This window comes from Chroicocephalus ridibundus, chromosome 7, assembly GCF_963924245.1.
Source record: "Chroicocephalus ridibundus chromosome 7, bChrRid1.1, whole genome shotgun sequence".
Classification (NCBI taxonomy): domain Eukaryota; kingdom Metazoa; phylum Chordata; class Aves; order Charadriiformes; family Laridae; genus Chroicocephalus; species Chroicocephalus ridibundus.
The window spans coordinates 37,234,453-37,261,639 of NC_086290.1; the positions used below are offsets into that span (position 1 = coordinate 37,234,453).

General features: G+C 39.9%; 1 protein-coding gene across 2 annotated transcripts in view; it reads left to right on the forward strand.

The window, feature by feature from the left end:
• Nucleotides 1–27,187, forward strand: part of COL5A2 (collagen type V alpha 2 chain) — a 128,251-nt gene that overhangs the window by 9,906 nt on the left and 91,158 nt on the right. The window contains exon 1 of one of the 2 annotated variants that reach the window (XM_063341116.1): nucleotides 4,934–5,268. The exons of the other annotated variant lie outside the window; for it this stretch is intronic. Within the exon in view, the coding sequence (XP_063197186.1) occupies nucleotides 5,166–5,268 (103 nt within the window). The 5' untranslated portion in view covers nucleotides 4,934–5,165. Of the gene's footprint in view, nucleotides 1–4,933; nucleotides 5,269–27,187 lie in introns of those variants that run through there. 2 annotated transcript variants of the gene reach the window in all.

Here is a 27,187-nt window from a genome sequence, read left to right on the forward strand (position 1 = left end):
AATTCATTTATTAAACCTTCCTACCCAAAGGAATGTGCATATTCTCCTGCAAAGGGGCAGTAACATTACTGATGCAGCGTTGTTTAAATCTCTAGCTGATACTAGTTTTTTGGTGGATTTCTCAGCAGGAAGATTAGGATTTTGAGGTGATGCAGTTTGGAATCTAGTCCATTTAAAGATCTGATTTAAAAGTAGTATCATGTTTCTCTGCTTATATTCTTGCTAATTTCTGTAGTTTCCTATTACAGTTTCTTATTTTAAATAACAGAATTTTCTGTTCTTTTACTATGTGAAAGACCTGTGCAAATCAAGAAAACTGATTCCTTGTGCAGTAAGGGGTCTTAAAAGTGCAAAGTGAACACCCTCCAAAGAAAACAAACTATTTTTCTCTCATATTATTTCAGTCATGTTCATTTTAATGGTTAATTCTAAAAAATAAAACATTTTATGTGGAGTATATTCTTGTGAGTTAAAAATGTGGTATGTCACTTTGCTGCCTTTTTTTTTTTTTTAAGCTAAATGTGTGACTGAAGAACTTATTATGAGGTAGAAATTTCAAACAGCACTTACCATGGATTATATGCCTACATAAAATTGACAGCAACTCTCAGATTGACTTAAGATCACTTTGGTGAAACCGCATTGCTTTTGAAAATCTTGCTCAATTTTGAAAAGATGCTTTTTGAATTCAAGTAGAGCTTCTTATCAATTTCCGTGATTCCACTGATTTCCTATTGCTGCCAAAAGACCGGTCCAGCATCTTATTTGTACCAGATAGCTTGGTCATTTATATGGAGGCATTTTTTGTCAGCTTGGTACAAATTAATTTAAAACAGGAGCACTGTCACACTGTATGTAACAGTGTGAAAGGTCATTAAAGTCTATTGAAGAGAGACCCTCGTGGATATTGGAATTTTAATGACTCATATGCATGCGTGCTCAGAAGTATCCTAAGCTAATAATTCCTTGTATTTTCTGGCCCAACTTGGAGATTTTGAAAGGTGTAAGCCTGTGAATTTTGTTTTAATGTATTTCTGAGTCCTCACAATTACCTAACAGTATTCCCTAGCTTCATCTGTCACTCAAAATGCTCTTTGAATTTCGAGTAACTTTGTGATTTTTAGGTCAAATAACATACAGTCCCTACTTACTGGCTAAAACATAGGAATGGGTATCAACAGACTAGATATTAGGGAGTACTTAGTTATATTTTTTCAAAGTACTGTATTTTGACATTTCTACAATTGTTCTAGCTTTGGGGACAGCTTTTGTTTCACGACGACTTTTTAAAGCGTATTGTAAAGGCTCACACACTGCTTTTGTGTGAAGATTTTGGTCTTGTTTTGTTGTTTGCCTTTATTTGATGTAAAGATCCTTCAAACTTGGAAGCGTCTGGTTGCTCCCATGTGAAGCGTGAACTATTAGAAAGTGATCTCTCAATCATGTCATGAGTTTTTCATCTTGGGAGTCAGAAATCAGCCACAAATCGGTAGCTGAGACTGTCGCAATTTCAAAGGATCTCCTGACAGTAGAAAGAGAGTGGTTTTGTGTCCCATGTTTCCAGATCTATTGCTCTACTGAGCTGGACTAGAGAAAGAGAAGAGTATTCAGTCCTACCACTCCTGCAGTGGCTCTGTCTACTAAATTCAGGTCCATTACATACTGTAAGCTTAACGAATAACAATGAATAGATTGAAGGTGCATTGGAAGGGAACTGGCTCCATGAGTCAGGGCCCTGGATTCTTCTCCCAAGGCATTTTCATCTTGTATAAGTTTTCCTTGGCACGGGAGAGAAATGAGCTCCAAAACTCTGTATCTGGCTTTACTTCTTCTGAATGTATGACCTTAGGCTAGTTTGCTAAATTCCACATTCCTCTGTTCTTACAGAATCCTAAAACTGATGGAAAAAGTGAAAAACGGTTGGAGAGAAGTCGCTGCATAAATATACAATATTATTCTATGCGATGTTGGTTTCTCCCCTATTGAGAGGAGGAGGGGGAGGTGACACTGAGCATACTTGGAATTATTTATCTGCCCACTCTTAATTGCTTAGTCTGACTCTGTTTACAGTGGTTCTAACTAAAGATTTTCTCTCACTCGTATCCAATGGGATGCAATCAAATAGCTTAGGCCTAGAAGTGAAATTGTTTAAATGAAAAGTGATATACTTCATGACTAATTACAATGCTTGGAATAAAATTGAAAACTTCTTTGAATGCACATCCATGGTGAAAGGAAGCATTTATAAGGAGGCATAAGGGGATTGATTCTCTAAGCAGTTTACATCCTTTTCTGCTCTCTGTTGTTCATCTGTTTTGGTTATGTGGCATAATTTGTTGGTGAGTCTAAGGCAGAAATATATTTGAAGGGCAGCTTTTAGATATTGCTGTAGGAATCTTTCCAAAGGAAAGACTAGGCATGAAACGGCAGAAGGTTCCTTTGAAAATCTCTACAACTCCTCAGAAAAAAAGTTTCAATGGAAATGGTCAAAGGGATCCTTCTGATTTTTTTTTTCTCAAGGAGCTATTGGGGAAAAAAAAAAGTCACCATAATTCAATACTGTTCTTGTTCTGGTATTTTTCTCAGAGATATAAGATATAATGATGGTAAGGCTCATTCTTGCTGTGAATACACTAGGAATTTACCAACCTGTTGCAGACTTAAGACTTGAGGAAGTAAGCGTGAGAACTTGTTATCTAATTTTAAGCAGAGAGTTAGCAACTGTAAAGGCAAGTTTTACCAGCATGTGGCCATTTCTGTGATTCTGTGGTAGAGTCTGAATTCCCTGTGGTTTCATTGTAGCTTACCCAGGCTGCAGGGAGGACTTTTCAGCTGCGAGTTCTCTGAGCAGTTGTCAGCTTTATTATAAGAAATTTCACATAAATCCCCTCCAGTTAGTAGCATAGAGTTCAGAAACACCTACATGTCTGTCGGCCGCAGTTGTTTCTCATCAACGAGCACAGGACGCTTTTCAAAACCCCGTCCATATTCTCAGCCTTTCTCCTCTTAAATTTTAAATATTAATATTAATATTTCTGTACTTAATACTGTGAGTGAGTGACGGGTTACCTCCAACCGTGGGAAGCCTTGTGTAATGTGGTTTTTAAAATGTGTTATTTACCTTTCCTAATGTATATAGTGATTTTGCATTGTGTAATTTCATGTGATGATTTAGCAATGGCAGTGTGGCGGCTTATGGCTGTCAGCTTTCGTGTTTGCTGCTCTCTCATAACTAATGTGCGTATAGAACAGTGCAAATGGCAAAGGTCAGATCTGGTTCTAAAGCAGATATATCATCTAAAGCATCTGATGTTTCTAGCCAGCATCACGTAACCTCACTATCCGAGGGAGATTTCCTGGGGTTCCGTTGAAGTATGACACCTAAAACACATGACTCTGACTTTTGAGACTAGCAAGCCAGCGCAAGTACTCACGAACCTGTCAAGTCAGAATTTCACCTGTGACCGGGCAGGTTAACAAATGTTAACTTTTGTTTTTTCAGTTCTGAGCTTCTCAACTGATACTTACCAATGATTATGATTGTGTTTCAAGATAAAATTGCAGCAGCTTGCACAGCTTCAATTTTTCTATTCTTTCTCATAGCTAGAACTCTTGAGCACCAGGGACTGTGGGATATTACGCTCCTGCAGTGAAACCCTATATAGGTTTAAGACTGCTGTGGTGCAAGAGAGCAGGGAATTTTGATTTTGTTCTCTTTCAGCATATTTTTATGTCAATCTCTGGGTTTGATACTAGAGTAGGTATGATGTAGCACTGCAGTGCTGTACAATTTTTTGGGTTACCTTTCCTTTTCTGGGTATGCTGCTCTTTTGAAGAGACAGAAGAAAACTTCACAGGCTTTAGGATGCTGCACCGCTGAGAAGTGCTAAATCATGCTCTGATAACCAGAGTGGGCGAGCGTTGCCAACCCGCACAAATCCAGGTGCAGAGGTTTATTTCTCACCATATCCACTTCAAATGGGATTGTTCTCAAGCTGAAATGGCTAAAGATAGAAAACCTCCCAACAGATGAACATGCATTTCCCTGCAGCAGGTACAGGCGACCCAAATTCTTAGCAAATGAGGGGATTAGTGATGGAGCTCCTCAGACCATAAATACTGTGGGAAGAAAAAAATCTGACATTCTACTCCTGGTTGCAAGTGATCCACAAAAGAGAGATTTACTTAGTGCCCACGCTAGAATGCTAAGTAAGGTGCATTGTTAAGGGCTAAATACTAGGCTGGGGCTTAGGTAACTTTCCAGTTGACAGGGAACAGAGGTGGAAAGCCTCGGAGAATTTGCATTGTCATTCTGGTGTTAGAAGTGTAGAGCATCTTCCAGAGATTTGCAATAAGTCTTCCCAACTGGTAGGACAATAAATACAGAGCACACTAATCATTTGAGGAAAGATTATTAAAAAAAAAAAAAGAATTAATTTGAGAAAGATTATTCCCTTTTGGGGGGAAAGACAGTTTTTTAAAGGTTCCTGAAACAAGCTGCCTTGGTAGTTCTGTGGCCCCTCTCAAGGGACTGGAGCAGCATTTGATAGTGTAGCTACAGCAAGGCAGGGGAACAGTTATCAAGGGAAAGGAGGAAATCCTCCTCTCAGCAAGCTGGAAGGGATCAAGTTCCTAATAAGGGAATCAGCTCCAAATGGGGCTATACCCTCCATTCCCAGGAAGTGTGGGCTGGGTGTGTTAAAGGCAGAGCTTTCTCTTCCTGACAGCTTCTTACAGAGCTATGTTTTGCTTTCTTAATAAATGGTCCTGACACAGCACATACACTGCACAGCAGCAGGAAAATATCCCGCAAGCGTACTCATACAGAGAAAAGTTCAAGGAAGAGTGAAGGCAGCTCTGATTCGGTTATTTACCATCAATCAGACTGTTCCTTGGCGGGGAGTGGATGATTAGGAGCCTGAACGAGCTGAAAAGGGGCAGGAAGAGAAGTGGAGGCAGCATTCTTCCTATTTAAAGCCGCATCCCCTGAAAGGAGCGTTTGCAGACTGCGCTGGAGCTGGTGCTGAAAAAAAGGGCTGGCAGACTTTGTCCTGGAACTGATGCTGAAAGGCAGAAAGACTCCCCAGCTGGCTTCATGGTGCTAAAATAACCTTGCGTTTCTGCACTTTCTGCCGCCCAGGAGGATACATGTCTAATATCTAGGCATGATGGCAATCTGGGTACAAACAAGAACTTTTTTCATCCTTGCGGCTTTATTCGGGCGATTTGTAACCATAAATGCGCAAGAAGAGGAAGAATATGACGGTGGTGAGTTTCTCTCTGTCTCCCTCTAAAAAAAGTACAATAATCCTCCCTCTTTGCATGCAGTGTGCTTATTGTGTGATCCGGCTAATAAACGGAATGGAAAACCTCTGGGGTACAAGAGTAACGAGACTTTTGCTCTAATATACTGAGGAAGGGGAGAGCGAGGTTTGCGCTTTGGGCTTCTGAGCAGAAGACAGAGGGAGGCTTTTAAAGCCGGGGTTTTGCGGCGCTGGCTGTGGAGTGGGATGGGTGGATGGATAGATGGATGGATTATAATGATGATGGCACGCCGAGTGCTGCCGTGGAGCGCTGGGGCTGAGCCCCGCTGCCTGGCGGGGCTGCGGCCACCGGGAAGTTTTTAACAAAAGAAAGTGCTCGGGACGGGGCTGAGGGCGGGCTGGGGGCTGGCGAGCAGCCGGGCAGCCGGGCTGGGAGAAGTAAACACACCAGCCTGGCAGGGCGGAGTCGCTTGTGCTGGACTACATCTGCTTTCTCACATTCTTTGTTTTAGAGAAATAGAGAAACGTGGATTTTCTCTTTTTTTTTCTTTCTTTTTTTTTTTCCTTTTCTTTTTTTTTCCCCCCACCCCACTCTTTTTCTTTCCCTCCTCCTTCCTTCCCTTCTCCGTCTCCTTCCTCCCCTGGCCCTTGCTGGAGTGTCTCATCCCCCGGGGCAGGCGGCGATGCCACCGCGCCTTCCCCTCGCCCCGTTTGCCCCCCTGCCCCGGGGCTCGCTCAGCGGAGCAGCGGCGGTTTGCAGCGAGCCCTCTGAAGGCAGGAGGGCTGGCGAGCTGCGTACCTGACCCGCGTAACCTGAACTTTCTCAGGCTGCTTTATGTCCATTTTTCTTTAATATCGTTTCCATGCCTGCAAGAGAGGGAGATGGATGGTGGGGAGAATGCGCAGCGACTGCACTCTTCCATGGGTCTGGATGGGTGTCGGGCTGTGCGTGGCTTTCCTGAAATGTGAGCAGCCTGGCCGTGGTGGGACAGTCTGTAGCTATTGTACTCCCGAACACACTTCCTAGGCTTCTCATGTCTAACAGCGGCTTCTTTTCCAAATAATGCCCCACAAAGGGACTAGCGCGTTACCCTACGGTATGGTTTGCAATTATTTTACTGCGTATTTTCAAGAGTTCGATTTTTCTTATAACCGAACCTCCCTGGTAATACGCTGCATTGCACAAGTGAGGAGGAGTCAAAGCCTGATGAATAAACCAGTGCAATAGCTTGGAAACTTTTGTTCTGTAGAGCAAAATGAGACTCTCCTGACTATGCACAGCTGTGTAAAAAGTCCCGTAGAGGGGGCACTTTGTGAATTATACTCCCGAGATTATACATACTTGTCATAAAGGGAGACATATAGTATATGTTTTCAGATACATACAATAACAAAGAAAACCCTTGTGAAAATATTGGCTTCATTTTTTATTATCTATTTAGTAAAAATGATAGCTTTTTTCTTTAAAGGCAACTTTTATGTGAGAGTTTTGTGGGGTTAAGTTATTAAGTGTCATTTATTAGTTTGTTGCTATTATGGAACTTACGGGATGAGCAAGTACTGTAGCAACACCTTCTGGGATGGGCTTCCCATACTCTGGTGGCTGAGGAAACTCAGAGGTATGTGGCAAGTCAGAGAGCAAAATACATTGGAATAAATTAGTGACATCTGCTTGCACTTACTTCACTTACTTATTTTCCTGTTTGAGATGTAATAGCTTTTGTCTACCATACATATGAGGAAGTTGCTTCTCCAACGTTCGTTATATTAAAAATAAAAACAAATCCCCCCAAAGCTATTTGAGTGTGGTGTGAGGGATGTGAGGAAGACGCGGGGGGGTACATCCTACACGTTGGTCGGTTTAATTGCATAAACAAGGGGGTTTCAGTTTTGGTTTAGCTCCTGACTGAAGCCCACAAATGCTGCAGAATGGGGAGGTTTTTACCTGTAGTTTGTCTTTGTTTTAGTACTTACTTGTGCAGAGGTCTAAGATCAGTGTACATTGGGTTGTACTTGCAGGGGATCCTGTCTGCACGGCTGCATCACTTCTCCTCATTGGGTTGGTCAAATGTGTCACCTGAGTATAGGCGCTGTGGTAAACAAATATTGGAGGTATCTGGAGAAGCAAGGAAGGCACTTCAGGAAGCTTAGATTAGAAAAAAGCTTTCAGAAAGTATGTAAAACTTTTAGCAGTCATTTTTTGTGCCGATCCTAGAAAAAATGAGAAGGATTCAATACTAGTTGTCAACCCCAACCACAATGAAAGAAAGAAACAGCTTTTGCAGAAGCATGTTACAGAACTTATCCCAATGAGCGAGTGATACTGATAGCTAAGTTTAATATAATAAAGCAGGCAAAATGGTTTAATTTTTTTTTTTAATGAATGAACTGTAATACTTCTTTAAACCAAAAGTACTGCTTAACAATTTTTTTTTGGCACTTAGCGTTGCTGTGCTTTTAAGTAATGCCAGTTTCTATATGCGTATTTTTTTCTCTTGGAACCATTGCAGGTTGATCTGTTTTGCTCAAGAACACTTGGCTCGTAGTGCTACATGGCACACACACGCTTAAAATGCACGTAAAAATGTGAAAACTAGACACTTTCAAACGTAGTGCAGCAAAGCTGGTCATTTTGAGACTTCTGTTTTAACTGTGCCTGTTTAAAAGTTATTTAGGAATAAAGTCAGCACTGCAAAATCCTAGAAAGACTGAAAGATCCTGGTTTCAATTTCTGTGTGGTGGCCTAGATTAGTTCAAAAATGCAGAGTGCCCAGAAGGTGGCTGAAGTTATGTGCTGTTTAAGCACTGAATACTTGTAAGCCCTGAACCTTTGATGTAGGTATAATCTTTCCTCTTTCCTTAGGACTCAGGATAGAGGAAGCTACTAGCAGAAGCAGCGCATGCTTCTGGGATCCTTTCCCACCCACTTGTGAGTGTAAATGTGATTGCTTTCTTCAAAAAAGTTACTTAAGAAAACTAGTAATGTAACCTCAGTGGAAAAATCTCTCGGTAAACTTGAATCAGAGTTGAAATTGTGGGAATCGCCTCTTTCAAGAGGATTTGTCTGCGCAAATTCCATGTGGGCATGGTCTATTGCCACCATCTCCCATATTTCTCCCTGCAGTCCTATACTTGCCTGTAGGTTCTCATCAGTTTCTGCAACACAACCTTGTCTGTGAATTTTGTGGTGATTTATCCTTCCCTGCCCCGCTCTTGTGGTGTCAGCCCTACTGCAGCTGGGATCAACGTGAGCCCTGGTATTGATTTAAAAGTATCCAATTTGCTTTGTTGCACAGTGAGAACAAGCGAAAACAAACAATGGTCATGCCATTTGGATTCATGATTCTCATTGACTTCTTTGAATTCTTGAGGTCTTCCACTTTGTCTGGAAATTGTGCAAAGGAGAGTGGAGAATGAACTGGCCTTAATGGAGACAGTAGCAGCTGAGCTTGTTGAATGGAGGCTATTAAAGATGTCTATTATCCCCTCACTGATATTAAAGACATGATCTTTAGGGAGAAAAGAGGTTACTAAGTTGTACGGTCTCCTTACTGGGACAGGTGTGGCGAGTATGACGGCAAGGGAGAGTCCGCTGTAGCTATGAGGAGGTAAGAGAATTATTGAGCATTCATGCCTGATGCTTCTTTGGTTTTTATGGGTCTTTCATCTTTGTAGATATTTCTCAAAACTCCTAAGGTGAATGATATGAAAGGGGGGGAAAAAAAATCTGTCTTGCTAATTCTCACAACGTTAGTGAGGATTTTATGATATTTGATTATTTTTTTCTTTTTCCTCCAAAGTTCCAGATCCCAAGATAATACACTGTACCTCTACTGTCTAAATGAAGAAGTGTGCACGTGTGTGCCTAGGCATCTATGTTTGTGGTCTCATCGTAGCAAATAACTCGAAAATAAAAGTGATTATATCTCTAAACAAGCAGAAAATGAGAATCCAATATTTATTTTTAAGTCACAGTTCTTTGGGGACCGACTCATGACTTGTGAATATTTGTGGTTGGCTCCCCTGCCTGTAAAAGTGTGGGAAGGAGACTCTAGACAGAAATTTCCGCTAGAAGAGTCCTCCAGAAGATTCCTCCTGCTCAGACTGAGTAAACTCTTGCTCAAAATTACGGAATACATAAAATTGAATGTCACGTTAAGCTATCCACATTAGCTTGGTTTTTTTAGAAAATACTTAGTGGTTGAAGAATAATTGTGTGCTGTGGTTAGTGGAGGCATTTTTTTGCCATGGTGTTTACAAATATAGATTATTGCCATAGAAACCAAATGGTCATTTCATGCCCTCATTCACGTTTTGGAACGCTCACACTTCATTTCTTGGTGAAGTCCTTTCATCTTTGCAATTTGTTTCAATATGATAACATTCTATCAGGTTGATTTGTTCATGTAAAACATTGCGGGATTGGTGCTATTTAACAATAATGTATATTAACATATGAGTAAGCCTTTTTCAATTTGTTAACTCTTTAGAAGTTTTCAGAAAAAAATGTCCACCAAACCCCTCAATTTGTTATAAATCTACCTAGGAAAACCCTACTTAGGAACAGCATCTGTTTTTTAAGTAGTATTTACTATTTCTATCTGGGTTAACTGGAAGTTATATGATTTTTCTGTAGTTAGAATTAGAACTGGTCAGCTCACCACATTACTTGGGTTTTGGTGTTTTGTGAGAAAGGAAACGGGGATTCTCGTGCGTACATGTGGGGAAGCAGAAACTCTGGAGGCAGATCTTCGTGCAACACTATGATCCTTCAAAAAAACTAAGCAGATGTTCATGGCCTGTGTGCAACTATTTTTCCATATTCAGAGAAAGGCAACGAACTGAGTGCCAAAAAATAATAAAGTAATAATAAAAAATAGTCGGAATTCCAACTGGAGGCATGTGATCTATCCTTATATGTACAGTGATTGTTTCACCCATGTCTGTGTTTGTGACCCTGCACATTTTTGTGTGTAAGGTCCTAATGATATAAATTTTTTTCTCAAAAATTCTTCTCAGAAAGAATAAATCAAAGTGCCAATCCAGTGGATTCTGAGTTGGGTCAGTGAAGAGAGACTGGGCTTGCACTTCAGTTTATTTTATAGACAAAAGAACCCATTCTTAATCTAATGCACAGAGCAAAACCAAGTATGCTTTACTGTAAAATGAATAAATTAATCAGATTAACTTGGAATTTCAGTTTTTGACAAAGACTTCTTGGAGTTTGAACTTTCAGAGCACGAGGAAAGATTGTTGCGCTTGCTGCCTAAAATCTCAAACTGAACAGACCCACCTTGTTAAACGGCCCTTCGAAAGCCCTGGTGAGACTGTCACGTGTAGAAAGTCAGGTATAATTTGAACTGGAATGTCTGACGCATTAATTCAAAGTGTAATAAGAAGGGAATGAAGAAAATGTGTTTCTTTCAGTAGTATAAAGTAAGCGTTCTTCGGTTATTTAAGAAATCAACTACTTTCAAGCTGGAGAAAAATGGTTTATAAGCCACGTAACGTTTTGAAGATGAGAAGTACCTCAGAGGTCATACTGTGTACTGTTTATATCTTTAATGGAATCAATACATTAAGTGTGACCCAATTGTACCTTTTCTCCACAGTTTTTCTCACAGATTATATTCTATGGTTTATGTTTTTCCTGACTTAAATTCTGAGAAATTTGAAGAGTTAGTGCTCTTCAACTACCAGACGATTCCAGAACTACCTGAACTACCAGAAAGGATAAAACAGTGATACTGTCTATAGGAAGAGACACAACAATTTGTTCATATAAATTCTTGTTTTATAGGTTGATTTATGGTTATGAAAACAATAGCACGCAGGAAGCTTTGGATGCTGATAAGCCCTCAGTGCTGTGGCAATTAAAATATCCAAACTGTTACTTACAATTATCTTTTCTGAGTAAGCAACGTACATTTTTCATAGCCTGCTGTGCTGTCTTTTATTCTTGTAGTGAGAAACAATTCCATTATTCCACGATCCCACCCGCACTTGCTGCGGAAGGGTCATGTGTTACATAAGCATGAAGACTAAGAATGATTGTCAGAGGGCCAGCGGTGGGATGCTCTCTGTACAGGGAACCTCTATTCATGCAGACCCTTGGGATTCCCTTGTTATTAGCTGCTGAAGATAGGTCTTGTCTTTGGAGAGCTGGTCTACGGCTGTTCCTTGGCCATGCTGCTGTCAGCTGAAACTTGACTGGAGCTTTGGAGAAGTTGTATTTTTTTTGCAATTTTGTGTAAATAGTACAGTTGGGAGAATGATATAATGGAGTTGGTTTTATACTGAAAAACGTCCGCAGTGTTTTGTGTCTCCACTAGTTTTCATTTACAGCCTTTGGACTATGTAACGGTAGCATGGGAGGGCTAAATAATTAATTTGAATCTCTGTGCCCCTGTTCTTTGGATAATGTGGCTGAATAGAAACACAAGCAGTTACTCTGATACTGCTGGCAGGAATTCAGAGTTTTGGACATGAACTCATTTAGAGTAGGAACAGAAGAGAAAACTGTCGCACTGAGGCCTGTTCCCTGCTGTGCAGTAGATGTCTGGCTGAGAAGGTCCATACAATATCTTCTCCAAATACTCTTTGGTCATGAAATGCTTGCCAGCATCCTTCAGCAAGCTGACCATCTGAAGTGAAGGTTTAAAGGCACAATGACAGCGTCGTGCAGGAAGGGATTAAGGGAGAGAAAAGGGATCATCATGAGTCTGTCCTGGCCCAAGTGCACGTTAAAATGGTAATGAAAATACAGGCTAAAAGCCAGGAAGAAATTGGTCCTCATTTGCAGAGAACTCCTGTCACCTGTCCCTGCATAGCTGTATTAATACAGGTAGCCTCAGAGTTTACGCTGAGAGTTTTATTTACAGCAGTCCTCTCTCTTCCAGAGATCATAGAAGACCTTGATGGATTATTTGTTTGTTTTTTTTTTTAATCACTTACCAATTTGAGGTCTTGTGTCCCTTGTCATGTTAAATATCCCAATAGGCCAAAAGAAAAATATTAAAGGGAAAAATTGAAGCGGAAGCAGTGACCAGAAACCATGCTTGCTTGCTGGTTTTCCACTCAGCTTTTCTTAAATATTTTCTTTACCGGGTTCTACCAAATCTTTTGATGTAATGAAAATGTGATGTAATACCGCAGTGATTGCCATCCTATGATAATAATTTTTGTCTTATTTTCTGTCTGTCTTAAAGTGGTTCTTTCCCTCAGCTGCAGTGCCCTAAGTTTTACAAATACTGAAACTCGTGTTCAGTGGCTGAATAACGGCATCCCATGGTATGTTGTTGAGATAAGTAACTGAAATCTCACTGGCAAGAGGAACTTCCCTTTAGACTAGGATATAGATTAGGTTTATTAGGCATAGGGACACTTTAGCCATCTTTTTGCCATTAGTGCTATTTTAGGGAAATCAAGTTTCACTGAATTATGATTATTGTTGACAAATGATGTAATCAATAAATATGTATCCCTTTTTTAATGAAATACGATCTATCTTTGGCTTTCTCATTTACATTAATGATGAGCCTCCTTTGAGATGACTGGAGGTTTCCTGAAATTCCTCTTCTCATCAGAAAATGAGAATATACTTTAATGTCACTTGCCTTCATGTGTGTCATAGTCCCAGTGGTAGTGATGCTTTGCACAAGGAGTCAAGGTCAAGAAAGAAGAGCATTCTCTGTCGTAGCTGTGACGAGGCCCAGAGAAACCTGCCAACTAAATCAACTAAAATGGAGATTAACCACTGAGGGCTCCAGCTAGCAAACCATGTTGTGGTTCTGGGGTTGTCCTGGCTTAATGTTGCCTAGCAGCATGACTGCTGATACCAGTCTGGCTGAAGGTGTCTTTTGCTGTCAGGTATTATTTCTACAAGGAAAGGTCATTTATCGTAGCTCTGGAAAATTCATCCTTTATTCCTCAAGCTTGAAAATCTATTAGACTTCAGGTCTTTGGAGATATGAACAGATCTTTCAAAATATTTTTAGGGGTCAGACTTGCAGATGGTACTGTAGGATCTCTGTGTCCCCTAAGAGAGAACTTTAGCCTCATTCAGTGTGTGTACTGTAGAATTATAATTTACATGGCTGTTGTTACAGGGAAGGACATTGCAGAGCTCCCCCACCGATAATTTTAGAAGGCTACTTACTACTTGATGGCTTTATGCTGTGTTGATATAAAAACATTTGACTGCTAGTAAAGCATTTCGTTCGTTGTCTTATGAATTCTTAAAGTTAGTATTGGCTTGACTGTTGCTGTTGTGAGTGGTGGGAAAATTAAATAAATCTACATACATGATTAAGAGTAATGTATCTTTATTGTGGATGAAAGCTGGTTTCACAGGCATTTCTTCTGTAATCTAGATCAGGAAAGAAACAGGATGTTAATGAAATTCACAGATGATAGTGGGGAATGAAATACTTGCCATCTGTGCAAAAATTTGGGTAAGATATACAAAGAGGAGAATTATCTTAGAAAAGTGTAGGCTGGAGTGATGATAACAATAACAGAGTTTGTGTTGTGCTCTGTGATGAGAGGGGACTAAAACTAAGGATGCTGTTCTTTGTCACATAATAGGACTTGGTAAAGAAAAATATAGTTCTCATGACCCATTAGGCAGAAAAGCATGAGGAAAACGACAAGAGGCTTTTGTTCATCCTTCAGTGATGAAGTCCAATGTTGGCCTAAATGGTAATTTATGGAAAAAAAATAGAAAAAAATGGTAAAATGGAAAATTAGGGGGCCCAGACTTGAATAGGACAGGTGTTCTGAGCACTGAATCTCTTGTCTTCGAGGTTTTTGCCATGTGCACACCTGCCAGACTGAATAATCCTCATTGTGTCCAAAGCTCTAAGAAAGGAAGATGAAGGGAAGCAAAAGAGGTAGAAACTTCCAGAGAGGTGCTGAGTGTGAGGTGGGGCTCCTACCTCTCAAGGAGCCCTTGGTTCTGTGCAACTGAGACATTATTGCCATATTGTGACTTTAGGCTGTGGAAAAAGAGTGGAAATAGCCTGCATTTTCCACTCCTTTAGAGCCATAGACAGAAAGTAGTATCTTTCTTCCTCTGTATTAATTTTCCATTAAACGAGTGTCTTCTTTTATTAATTACAAAGAACCCAAACCCAACACGCCCTAATGCATGCATTGAAAATCTATTTGTTTCTAAAAGAAAAGGTAATCGGCTTCTTAGCTTCATGCTGGAGTTAAAGAACCTCTGATGTCGAAGGTGTATTTTCTTTAACTACTGCAGAACATGGAAGAGGTTTTCACATGCTGTGTATCAGCCTTGGCAGCGTTTCTTTAGGCACGTGAGGCATTGAAACTTTATTCTTGACAAAGGGCTTACAAGACAAGACAGAATTGTTGCATTATGCATATTTGTATGTTGTAACACACCGCATCTAGTTTGTTAGCCACCCTGTATTTTATAAAACTGAACCTTTAAAACCAGCTTGAATTGCCTGAGTAGTGAAGGGGAATGCATGTAGCAACAACTTCTGAAGACGTGCTTAAGACTTTCATAGACCCAGTATTCAAATCATAGCACTTTGATGTCATCTGCAGGCAGATCATACAAAAGACTCCCAGTTTTACATCTGAAATCTCTTTTTGTCCATTAAAGGCTTTTTTTTGTTTGTTTTTCCAGCAAATCTTAGTGAAAAAATAATATATTTCAATTTCAAATAGCATGCACTAGAAAAAGAACACAATTCTGAATGTAACGTATTGCTCTTTATTTTAAATATCTGTAATTTAGAACTCTCTCCAATCAGGAATGTTTTGGGATGTAAACTTACCTGTATATATGCTTAAATTTTTAAAAGAAATTAATGTGCGTTTGTAACTTACTGCATGTTAAATTTTAGAATAGTATAATATATATAGTGTGTTAAATATATGTAGTGCATTTTTTATATATATATATAAAAAAAATAGTGTGATGTCTTAGGAAATTGGATATTCTCGCTGTATGGGAACTACATTGCAAGGCAGATGCATCTTGCTGGTGAAAGTAATGGAGGATGATTTCCAGATGTTAAAATGCTTGCTTTGGCAAAAGTCAGAAAATACTGGAACATGCATTGGCAACAAAGCAAGGGAAGAACCTGATGTAAGAGGCATCAAGCCTGGCGACAAGCAAAGCAGAACATGGAAAATGGAGCCGTGTGGGGAAAGAAGAGCCAACAGGACAGTATGGCTGCTGTGACAGCACCGAATATTGTAATTATACTAATGACTGTCAGACTGCCGGAAGCCTACTTCAAAAACTAGGACTGAGGTTAGACAAATTGTCCAATTGTCCTTTCCCTGCTTTCCTTTTTTTTTTTTTTATGGATGAAATGTTTGCTTTAGTGATATAGAAGATTTTATCTAAACCTGGATACTGAGACTGAGTAGCTTGGGCATGCTTTGATTTTATGTTGTTACTGTAAAGTGCGGGACCTTCCTATGAATGTGTGCAGCGCTGAGCACAAAGCATCCTTCATCTCAAATGGAGCCTTAGGGTACTACTGTAATATACATACTGAGTCATCGTGCTAATAATATATTTCTTGTATTGCATGGATTTTCATGTTGAATAGCTGACTAGTTTCAGAAGCGGAATCTGGCTCCTCAGCAAAGAAATCTCCAGACAGTGAATCACATAAACTGTTGCTTGCTGTAAGGTTTCAGTAAGCACAGCTCTCTGTGGGGTCAGCCTTTCTTTTACTGTACAGACCAAAACTTCGCAGTGTTACCATGTTGTATCAAAATGTTCACACTTCTTGGGTTTGGGGTTTTTTGGGGTTTTTTTGTTTTTTTTTTTTTTTTTTTAGTTTTTGAGGGGCAGGTGGGAAAACGAAGAGAGGAGTTAAATCTTGATCTCTTCAGGCTGTGCACGTTTGCCCTTATGGGGAATGCTGGGGCCAACCAGTGTGAATTGCACTGCCCTTATTCTTACAGAATCATAGAATCGCCTGGGTTGGAAGGGCCCTTCCAGATCTTATTAGTGATATCCTTCTAATGCTTTTAAAATTGAGGATATGGAACACTTAGTTCTTTGGGGGCTTGGGGGTTTTTTGGGTTGTGGGTTGGTTGGGTTTTTTTCCCCTTTTTCCAGCTGTTCTCTGTTTCTTTGAGCCTTCCCTGGTTTCCTAGGAAACCTCTGCAGGATGGAATTTGTCTATTTTACAGGCACCGTGCAAGATAGGCAGTTTATTTTGTTGTGTTTGAATGTAACGAACACAGAAAGTAAATATTTGGTGATTTAAATCTCCCATTCAGGAGACGACTTTAGAACCCAACTTGAAGCACATGCATAGCTTTATTTCTTGTAATGAGATGACTTATAGCTAGTTTGTTTGTCCCTTAATGAATGAAAACTTTAATTATTTCAGTATTTTGTTTAAAGGATGGCAACAAACATCAAGATCTATTCATCTGAAGTAAGAACTAGTTAGGAAAAATGATGTAGCAGTGAGTTACTTGTAGTAAAAGAGTAGTTATCTTAGAAATCTTTTATCAATTATACTGAAAAATATTAAGTGCACATAGAGATTATTTTGATATGAGCAGTGTTTTTAAAATCTATTATCACTGGACTATAAGACCTATGCAGACTTTTTGTAATCATCCCCCAGATTAAGCCATGCTGAGTTTTGTTATCTTTTTGCACAAATTCATATGATTTTGACTGAAGGTTGCTTCCAGTCATGAGTACACGTCAGCACACAAACACAGCCCACTTCCTGGTTTCGGGGGAACCGAGGGAATCTCAGTGGCTTTGGTTTGAGTTTGCTCTGTGCTCAAATCTGACACAGGAAAAAAAAGGTCCTTGCATCACCTCAGTACAGAAGAACAAGCAAGTTAAAGCTTTTAGGGTTCTAAAGGTGATCCGTGTGCTTAGTATGATAGATGAACTCCTGGTAAATTTTACGTGAAGCTATAAAATGTTCATTAAAGACTTAAGTTTGGGACAGAATGAAGCGTGCCGAACCTGGATAGTGACTTGACATTTGGTGTGTGTAACATCCTAATTTGTAGCTCTGCCTGGAAGAATGTTTCAGGAGCCCTAGGCTGGAGTGATGATTAGTAGGAGGGGACGTGACTGTGCCTGGAAAGGGGAGGCTCCTATGGTCCTGTTTTCTAACAGGACACAGCTGTGGCTTATTCTAAGTCCTATAAATGTCAGTGCGTGTTGACTCAATGCCATGAGAAGAAGCTTTCTGGTGTGATAGTTCCCTGCCTTTCTCTTACTGGGACGAGAATCACAAGTGAGCAATTCATGACACGCATACAATTTCAAAATGCCACGCAAGAGCGCAAGATCCTGCTGCTCTTCTTCACGTCTGCAGCAAATGTCCCTGCTTTCAAAGCCCCAGTCACTTCATCGGTACTGCTTGATGATCAGAGTTCCCTTGAGAAAAGGAGTAAGACATTCTGCTTTTGCGGCATTTCTTTTTTTTTTTAAGTCTACTTATTGCATAGGTTAAATGTTTAAACTTCTGAAAAAATGAGCCTGAAAATACAGCTAAAATACATCACTGCTTTTGAGATAAAGCTGATCGGAACTGAAAGATGGTGAGCTGAAGTGAAAGCACACGCTGTTGGGTAGTATTGTTATCCAGACTTAGTAGCCACCAACTGATACTCAAATTAGCTGGGTCAGTCTTAGGATCCAGGAGTGTATAGCTTCATCAAATAGTTACTGAAGGGCTTTATTCTTGGAGAGAGCTGTAAGACAGTGCAGGAGTTATTGTAATGAATTACAGTATAGGCTGTCTTGAGCCTATGTGTAAAGTTTGCCTTTTCAGTTCCACTGTCACACAAGAAAAAAGGTATGGTTTTAATGGATCCCTATTATCTGCCAGTATAATCATATAAAACTGAATCTGGTTAGGATTAATGGAGTGGTTCCTCTTCTGACGTTCAGTTGTTTGCTGTGAAACCATAGGTTTGAGGCTGGTTTAGCAAAAGGGCACACTTTTACTAACGTTAGTTTCCAGTGATTGATTGTTAGAACTACCAGTTTATACTTCTTCTGGTCACAAGAAATAGAAATCACAGTGACTTTTTTGCGACCCTGATTTGGATTTTATTTCTTTATAAAACAGCTAAATTCACTCTCCGTCTTACTCTTGTGTGTGTGCTTGTGCTCTCTTTCTTTTTTTTTTTCCCTTTTTAATCTCCTAATCTCCTCCCTTGTGGAGGCTGAAAGACTGAAATTCCTCCTTGAAGTCTGCAAGACTTAGAAAATTCTAAGCCACTTGTTTATACGATGTAATGTAATGCAGTTCACAGTGAAATGTAAATACCAGGACACTAATACTCCTGCTTTTGCAGATAGCATTGATTTATAACTGTGTATTGAAATGGCAGAGTGAGCTTTAGGACGTTATGTCATAGTCAGGCAAGACAAATAGGTATTTATTATGATATATAACAAATTGTGAAGTTTGAGGCTAGACCTTGCTTAGGCCTGGTTCTCTTAGTACTTGTCTCAGTAGAAGGTGAGGTTTTTTCCGGGGGTGGTGGTCTAAGTTTTGTTGGGGTTTTGGGTTTTTTTTGTTTAGTTTTTTTTTTTTTTTCTCTTCTTTCTCCTGGAGTTATCGAGTATAAGTAAGAGACGGATTTGGCAAATTCAGAACTAATGCAGGAGAAGCTTCTCTTGCCTCTTCTTCGTGTCCCCCATAAAAGCAATGCTTCTAGTTTTGCTAGCCTTGCTCAGTGAGGACAAGAACAAATGGTATCACACAACTCTGGTTAAGGCAAGTTTAATAAAAGAAATTACATGTGGTTCTGGCTGGCAATAGCCTCTGTCTGAAAAACTTAGCTAGTATCTTCAGCTTGTTTAGAAATAGCAAAGTCAATTTTTCAGGATTACAGATATTAAAAAGAAAAAGCAACTGCTGTGTAACCTGTAGGCCATTGCAGAGGGTATACAATTATAGAGATTATATCAATATTTTTTGTGCAATGCAGCACAATCTCTTCAGGCATCTGAAATGTTTCTTTCAATCTTAATCAACTAAACATACCCACTGTTCCTAAGGGTGGTGTAGGCGTGTGCCATTCTTCACGTGTAGCTCTGCTGTACATTTTTGTAGCCCGGTACTAGGTTTGGGGCTGGAAGAACTTGCAGATTTAGCCATTAATCCTACTGATAGATGTGCTACTAAAGAACACAAAGTATTTCCTCAGAATGCCTTTTTCCTCTGTTTTAGCCGACGCTATTTTTCTTGAGGTTTTTTCTCCCCCCCCACCCCGTCCTGTGGGAAACATGTAGGAGCCTGCTACCAGACAGCTCTGGTTTTGCAAATGGAATTGTCTTCATGCAAAGTGCCTGAAGGGCAATGTTTTCCTTTCAGTCCAACTAAATGCATAATGAGTTTTCAAGCACCTGTGTTAATATACTCAGTGATGTACTATGCCATGCTTGCAAAATTGAGGTTTTTGTAGCCTGTAAAATTTCTGGTGTGTCATCTGCGATTAAAGCTCAAGTCACGTGTTGCACCAGTGCTTTAGATGGTGCTTACTCAGAGAAACTTTCTGCAGAAAGAAATGTCACTAGTGTGTACACTAACGTGTACCGTTTGGTCTGGGCATGAACATCCCTTATCTAGTAAAAAGGAAGGATTTGGTGAAGCCTTGGACAGGATGGTATATATGTTACTCAGGCTGCCTAGGAATATTAAGAAGAACTGAACAGAGAATAGAAAAAACTTAAATGTATTAGAAGTCCCTTTGATCCAAGCTGGCTTTGTTTTTTTCATTAAGGACTATTCTCTCTGAGTTGTCGTGCATTTGAATTCTCTATAACGTGTGAATAGTCCAGCAATTACCTGAAATTAATCAGTTGTTGGTTGCGTAGGAAAGTTTGGGTTTTTTCCACTCGGTTTAAAGTGTTACCTACATTCATAAGGAATTAATAGTAAAAAAGATAATACCAGGACTTCAGGTTCTTGAGGCCTGATTCAAAGGGAATACGTTTCTAAAGGAAGTTTAGGAGCCTATGTGAAGCATAGTCTAGCTCCTGTGCAATGCACCTCTGAGTTGGTATTATGAGCTCTTCTGATCTGGGCGACTTGGCACTAAAGTTTCAAAAAAGCAATACAATTTTTGTTCTTCAAGCACTGATAGAGATTTAAAACAGGAAATGGAAAGTTGAAGAGAAATTTTTCTCCAGATCTATTAAAGCGCCTCATTAATCGTATTTTAATATTTCTGTATTATCTGGACTTTGAAATGGATTTTATTTCTGGATTATTTTGAAAGTATCATATTGCTACATCATAGTAAAATGGCGTCCCCTTCCGAAACAGCCTACATACCAATGCGTTATGCCCAAATTCTTCGTGCATTAAGGAGGTTGCACTGCTCCTAGGTGGGGGAATGGAAGCAGAGCGATGAGACATCAATTTCCAGCTGTCTGCTTGATTCCAGACGTTCTCTTCGGATACTGTTGGGGAACATTCAGTAGGGAAGGTCTCCCTATGGATTCATTCACACAGTGACCACCTTCTGGATTAAGGGTGTTTCACAGTGAGCTCTAGACACCTGCTTTATGTCAGGAATGTTTAATTGTATAGCTCAGTTGCAGGAGGATGCCCTGCAAAACACCGTTACTCGTTTTCCTATGCTGTCCTATTTGGAAGAAGATGCTTCTGTTGCCAGAGAGGTGATTTACATGGATGCCATTCTGTTCTTTCATTGTTTATTACCATATGTGCATCTGGGATTTAATTTATCGCCCTTGAGATAGTCTGAAGAGTAATTATGTTCTAAATGAAGCAATCGCAAGCTTTGTACCTTACCAGTTGGCTCTTCTGCCTCAGTGCCTGATCACTGGGCTCCTCAGGGTGTATTCTTTTTGGAGAGAGCTTGCCAGTAATGAATGAGGCCTGTTTTCCATATTGACCTCAAACTGTACATAATTACCTAAATCCAACCAACCATAACAATGAGGTGTGCACAGAAAATGTGCTTCATAGAGGGATTTTATAGAGCTTACAGTGCAGTTAAGTTGAAATTGCCTAGCTATTTATGGGAAATAAATGCCCTCTGCTGCGCCTTCCCTCAGTTCTGCGCCATGAAAGAAACGCATCATCTGTATCAGGACTGCTGGGAGATTCGCTGTTTCCATGTTTTGGCTGGAAACAATATTATTGAACAATAGGAATGGCTGTGTGTCACTCTTTAATACCTTTACAGTAATGTTCATTTCCCAATTACAGGATTTCTAGCACAAAATGATTTTTTTCTTTGATCTTTTTAGTTCAGTCAATCAAGAAATTCATTGCTCTGTATTTATAAACATCTCCTCCCTGCTCTAGGCTCGATCGTGAGCCTGCTGCTCAGCCCTCGGTTAAGGGCAGGGCATTAGGAGACTTCGGAAGGTGCATTTTCACCCCGAAGCATGAGTAGGACGATGGAGGGAACTTCACTCTGGCAACGTGACATTTACTTAGGGCAATCTGGACTTGCGTTTGACTTGACAGCCGAGCTGCCCCCTTCTTAGGGTAAGAAACACGTTTTGGGCAGGGAATTCACTTTTGCCTAAGACATTGAATTTCTTCATTTCACATGACAGTTTTCCTTGCTCTGAGCAAGACGAACAGCGACTGTTGTGTTCCTGCTCCTTCCTCACACCCTGCCTGGCTTCAGCTCTGTCTCTGGTGGTCACCTTCCAGCACTGGTTCAAACTGTGAATTCCTGAGTTCTTAATTTCTCATTCACTCCAAAATCCTTTTCATTGTAGGTGAATTACTTTGAGGGTAAAAAAGGGAGAATTGGTTCATTTAATATATACTGATTCCCATTTGTGAAACAAACAATTAGAAAACTGATGATTGATTGACGGTCCTAATTATGATTCTGAGGCGAGTTCTACACTGGAAAAGTTGAATAAACACATCAATTTTTCTTGTTACCCTTGATAGATTAGCATGAAAGTAAAGAAAGTGATTAATTTCAAATGAATGTTTCAAACAGTGGAATCTTCTCACAACTTAGCTGATTGTCAAGTGGAACTTAACTATGTTTGATTCTTGTGCAACTTGGCACTGAACTAGCAACCTTAGATATTTTACATGTAGTGGAAATACTTTTCATGCAGTAGGCATTGAAATAGCTTGAGGGAGAGACACCTGTGCAAATTTTGTGTATTATTGAGATGATAAACACTTTATTTGAACGCAATATTAACAGGTTTATTTGCACCAAAAAAATTTGGCTGAGTAAATAAGGACTGAAACCTGCCTCTTGTTGTGTTTTGTTTTTTTTTTTTTGTTTTTTTTTTTAAATGGAGCTTTTAGGAGGTTCACATTTTATTTATTTTTCCTCTGGTCTCCAGTATGTAATGTAAGTTCAGAGCTTGGGAATGGTCTTAGGAAGATTGCTTGGAAATCAAAATCCCTTTGACCTGAAGATGTTGTGCCTGGAGTTGATGCTGAGAGCCAGGAGCAGATACTGATCCAAGAGTGATCTCCAGGCTGACACTGTGTGTAATGAGTCTGCTCCGCTCTTTTAGGCTGGTACCTTTAAACTCAAAGTGGGTCTTTTTTATTTCTGAAATCAGCACAGAACCAGCGAAATAAAGGCAAGCCACTGTTTATTTACTTCAGCTTTCATGAAGGAGGCCTATCCCAGGCTCTAGGCAACCTGCCATCAATTATCCGCACAACTCATAACAATAAAGGCAAAAAAGCAGCAAACCATACCCATGTTTGCCAACTGCCTTAGCTGAGGGGAAATGAAATCATAGAGCCCCTCGCATTCCCTTAGGCCCTGCAACTCGGCCCCTATCAAACATTTGTTCCAGAAACAAGCTACGTCTCTGTTGGAGTTAAAAATGTACATGTTAATATATTGCAAGAGATCATGAAATTTCCTAGCTTAGAAAGCTGGCGGTGCCAGGCTCCTCTTCTGTAGGCTATAATTTCCTTTCTAAAGAGAGAAGAAGCATCTGGACCTACTTAGTCCCTGCGCAGTATTCCTCCTCCACGTCAGCAAACTGGAGCTCCAGTGCAACTGGCCAGGGTCAGCTGTGGACTGCCTGGAATCTTTCTTATTAAACAATCCCGGAGTTTTGGATCTGGACCAAACCCCCAGAACTGAAGACAGTGGGACAGATGAAAAGTCCTGTTTCTAAACCAGAACTGGGTTGCAAAAGGTCATCGATGCATGCTGCAGATGTTTCCCTGTGTGCTCTGAGTCTCGGACCTCAAGTGCAAAACCTTCTCTCAGCGTATCTAGGATTAAAAACCCAATTAATGGAAGGGTCTGCTTTCATTCATCTATACAACAGATAAGGGAATAGGCTATGTTTAACTTTTTGAGATCAGTGTTGAACTGGCAGTTTAGGATTAACTCAGTTCACTTAGAAAAACTTGTTTAAAACACGTTCTCAGCCACTGTCCCTTGGTAGAAATTTTCCAGTAAATAAACTTCTGTCAAAGGTCATATTTGAATTGTGATAATATAAAATTATAATGTAACTGGGATGATTGGTAGGTTATTAATTTAGGGGAGAGAATGGTGTGATATCCTATTTCAGTCCTTCTTCTGTCTCCCTGACTCTTTCTAGACTACTATTCTTCTGACTGCTAAGAGAAAATCCAGTAACATTATTCTTGGCACCAGATTAACCTGAGGATTGTTGGCTACTGACATGCTGGGGTAGATGGAGATAGAAAAATGGGACTCTCGGAGCCCATTAATCAGGGAGATTGGAACAAGATGCTTCCAGTGGAGAGGAGTTGTCTCCTGACCTTATTGCCTTAAAAAAAAAAAAAAACCCAAACCCCACACTAAAAACCCAACACCCCCATCCCCCAACCCTCCACCCTAAAGAAACCAACACTAAACTGGGTTTTCTGATTTTTCTAGAGGCTGTGTTTGAAGCCAGCTCCCACTCAGAACTTTTCTGAAAGGCTTAGCTGAGCAGTGGTGAAACTGGTCACAGCTGTAGTGAATCCTTTGGAGTTATATTTCAACACTGGCTAATTTTGTGGTATATTTTTCCTTTGAGCGCAATGTCACACTCGAGTAACTAATGCATGAAAAAATGCACTGTCAAGTCAGATCGTTTGACTTCCTGTCATGACATTTCTGTTTGGAAGAGGCAGATCTTGGAACAGATCTTCATCTGGTGTAAATTACAGAGGTTCCATTACTTCAGTGGAATAATTTACGCAAGCCAAAGGTCTGCGACGTTATCCAGAGACCAGGTGTGCCACGTGGATTTTTTCCCCCCATTGTCTGTGAAGTCATATTGTGTGTATTAGCGATGGGAGGGTTTCTAGTGTGATGCTGAGCTGTTTGTTGTGCTGTGTGTAGCTAATGCTAATCATAGTCAGCAATTGTGCAATGAAAACGTTATCCTTACTTATGCTTACCTTGCGTATAAAGCACATCCATAAATTTGGAAATATTCCCTAACCTCCAGGCTGTAATTTGGGGATAGGAAAAACTCCCATAATGCACGCACTTTTAAACTGGAAAAACAACAAATGAAAATGTAACAATTCGTGTTTGCCACTTCTTGGGCCGTCATCCAACATAGCCCGAAATGCCTGAATTAAGGCTTGGATTAGGGCCCTGTTCAGTTGTTGGGATGTTGTTACTGAGCAGTTTCGCAGTTCTTTGTGTCCTAATTGGAAAATGTGAAAGAGACCTTTTCTCCCCTCCTGGGTGAGAAGCTGGGCCCAGTTTTGACCTCAGATGAGTGGTCAGTTGATGCTATTTCAGATATCGTTTAATGTTACGCATGAAAAAGGCTGGGATTAGAGCCCTATGAAGCTTGTGTCAGAGACAGACTATGAGCAACAAACAGGCAAGTTTTGTTGTATTAATTCCCAATCTGTAGCAGGGGATTTAGTATTTCCACTGACACCGCTGTAAACCTTTTGAGAGAGGACCAGATCTTTTTTGCCTGATCCCTCAGAAGTTGGGTAAGTCCTCACCGAGGCTTCAAGTGTTGCTATAAAACAGATTCTGACGATACTAATAAAGCTACTGATAATACTACCTAAAAGTAGCCATGGGAGGCTGGTTTGTCTCCTCCTGACTGAAATGTTTTATTTTTAAAATAAAGCATTGGGATATCCTCAAGCTTATGGTCCAGTATAATGAATAAAATTAAGCAAATTATTTATGTCCACGAATAACTGTGTCATTCTTTCCCATATTTTATGTCAAGTTAATGAAAAGCAGCTAATAAAATTAACATCCAGATAAGCTAATTTTATTTATTTGAACTTCTTGATATCGTGTCATTTCCTGGAAGTATAGAAATTCCCTGATCGCTATGTGGCACTTCTTAATAGAGTACAGTGGAGGAAACCATAAAGCACATATAAAAAAATCTGTGTATGCGTATGTGGGACAAAGGTAAAGAAAGCTTATTATGTTGATGAATGAATATTAGGGTTTATCATTTAAAAAGAAAAACAAGGCATTTGTGAATGTTGGCATGGTGAGATGTTATTTCTTTTCTTTCCCAACTTTTATGGGAACATGTAGGAATAATGAGGAAAAATTCTTTCTCTTGTGGTCAAATTGCTGTATTTCCAAACGAGGCATAAAATAGTATAAAATGAATTTATCTTGCTTTAAAAAAATTAAACTTTTAATTTCAGCAAACTTTATTTAACTGAAAAAAATGTACTTAGACATCAGGCTTTTTACCATCGGGAAATTTTTTAACTGATTTCCACGTCTAAGTATTCCTCAAAGCAATGAGATAAAACCCCCACAACTCTGCCACGAAGTCTGTAAAGTCTGCTGTCCCCCAAAGCCAGGAAGATCAGTATCCTTGCTAGAGCGCTACCATGGTTTCCAGTGTCACTGGCTTAACTGGAAATTCATGTAGACGGGAGAAGATGGACACGGGGCCAGACAATTCACAAACCATGAATCTGGAGCAGGGGAGGAGTCAAATCCCACGCTGGGAGGAGACATTTGTTGTTTTGCTGGTTCCTTGCTTTGCAGGATCATGGGCCAGCACTGAAACAAGGGGGAAGGAGGGAAGGGAAATTAAAAAAAAAAAGGGGGGGGGGAAGGAAATATACCTTTCTTCCAGCCTTGCTCTAAGTCAGCATGCATTTCCATTACAACTTAACTTAGGGGGGTTTTGTTTTAAGATCTTAAATTCCTGTCCTATTTAGTGTTCTCTAGAATTGGCTTAAAACTAAGTAACGTGAATGTGGTTGAATATAAGTTACTGTTTAATATTATGTATTAATTAATAATACACCTTTTGTTCCAGAACAAAAATAACCAAGGAAATGTACGTAAGCAAAGTGAGTTAATGACATAACCTACTTTTCCAGTTAATGGATTATCATAGTGAGATGAGATATGATTTTTTTTTTTCCCCCCTCTAAATAATTCTCTACAGGTTTTTGTTTGGTTTTGGTTTCCCCCCAACCCCACCCCGCCAGTTGATAAACATGACTGAAGAAGATAAACATAACTAAAAAAGGCTGGAGTACTTTGGGAAAATGGAAGTACAAAGTATGACACTGACATCACCTTTCTAAAATTTCATTCCGACAAGCATTTTCTCAGTTGCATTAGATCTGGACACAAATGCAATCAAAATATTTTGTAGCCAGTACGGAGAGGAAGGAAACGGTGTTAATCGTTGTGGTCTGTGGTGTTTATTTTTATAGCTGTGGATTAAAGCAGTCTCATATGGTTGGTGTGTCGAAGCTGAGAAGACATCTATTTGATAATACTTAATAGCTTGGCATCACATCAGTTTCCGTAATTTCCTTTTCATGTATTATGCTGCTGCTTTTTCTTTTCCAGTGAACCAGATATCACACTGTCAGTTACCTGAGGAAAGGGGAGTGTTGCACCGTGTTAATGAGTATCTCTATTGCGGGTATAATGGTGGCAAGTCCCTTAAAAAAAAAAAAAAAAAAAAAGTT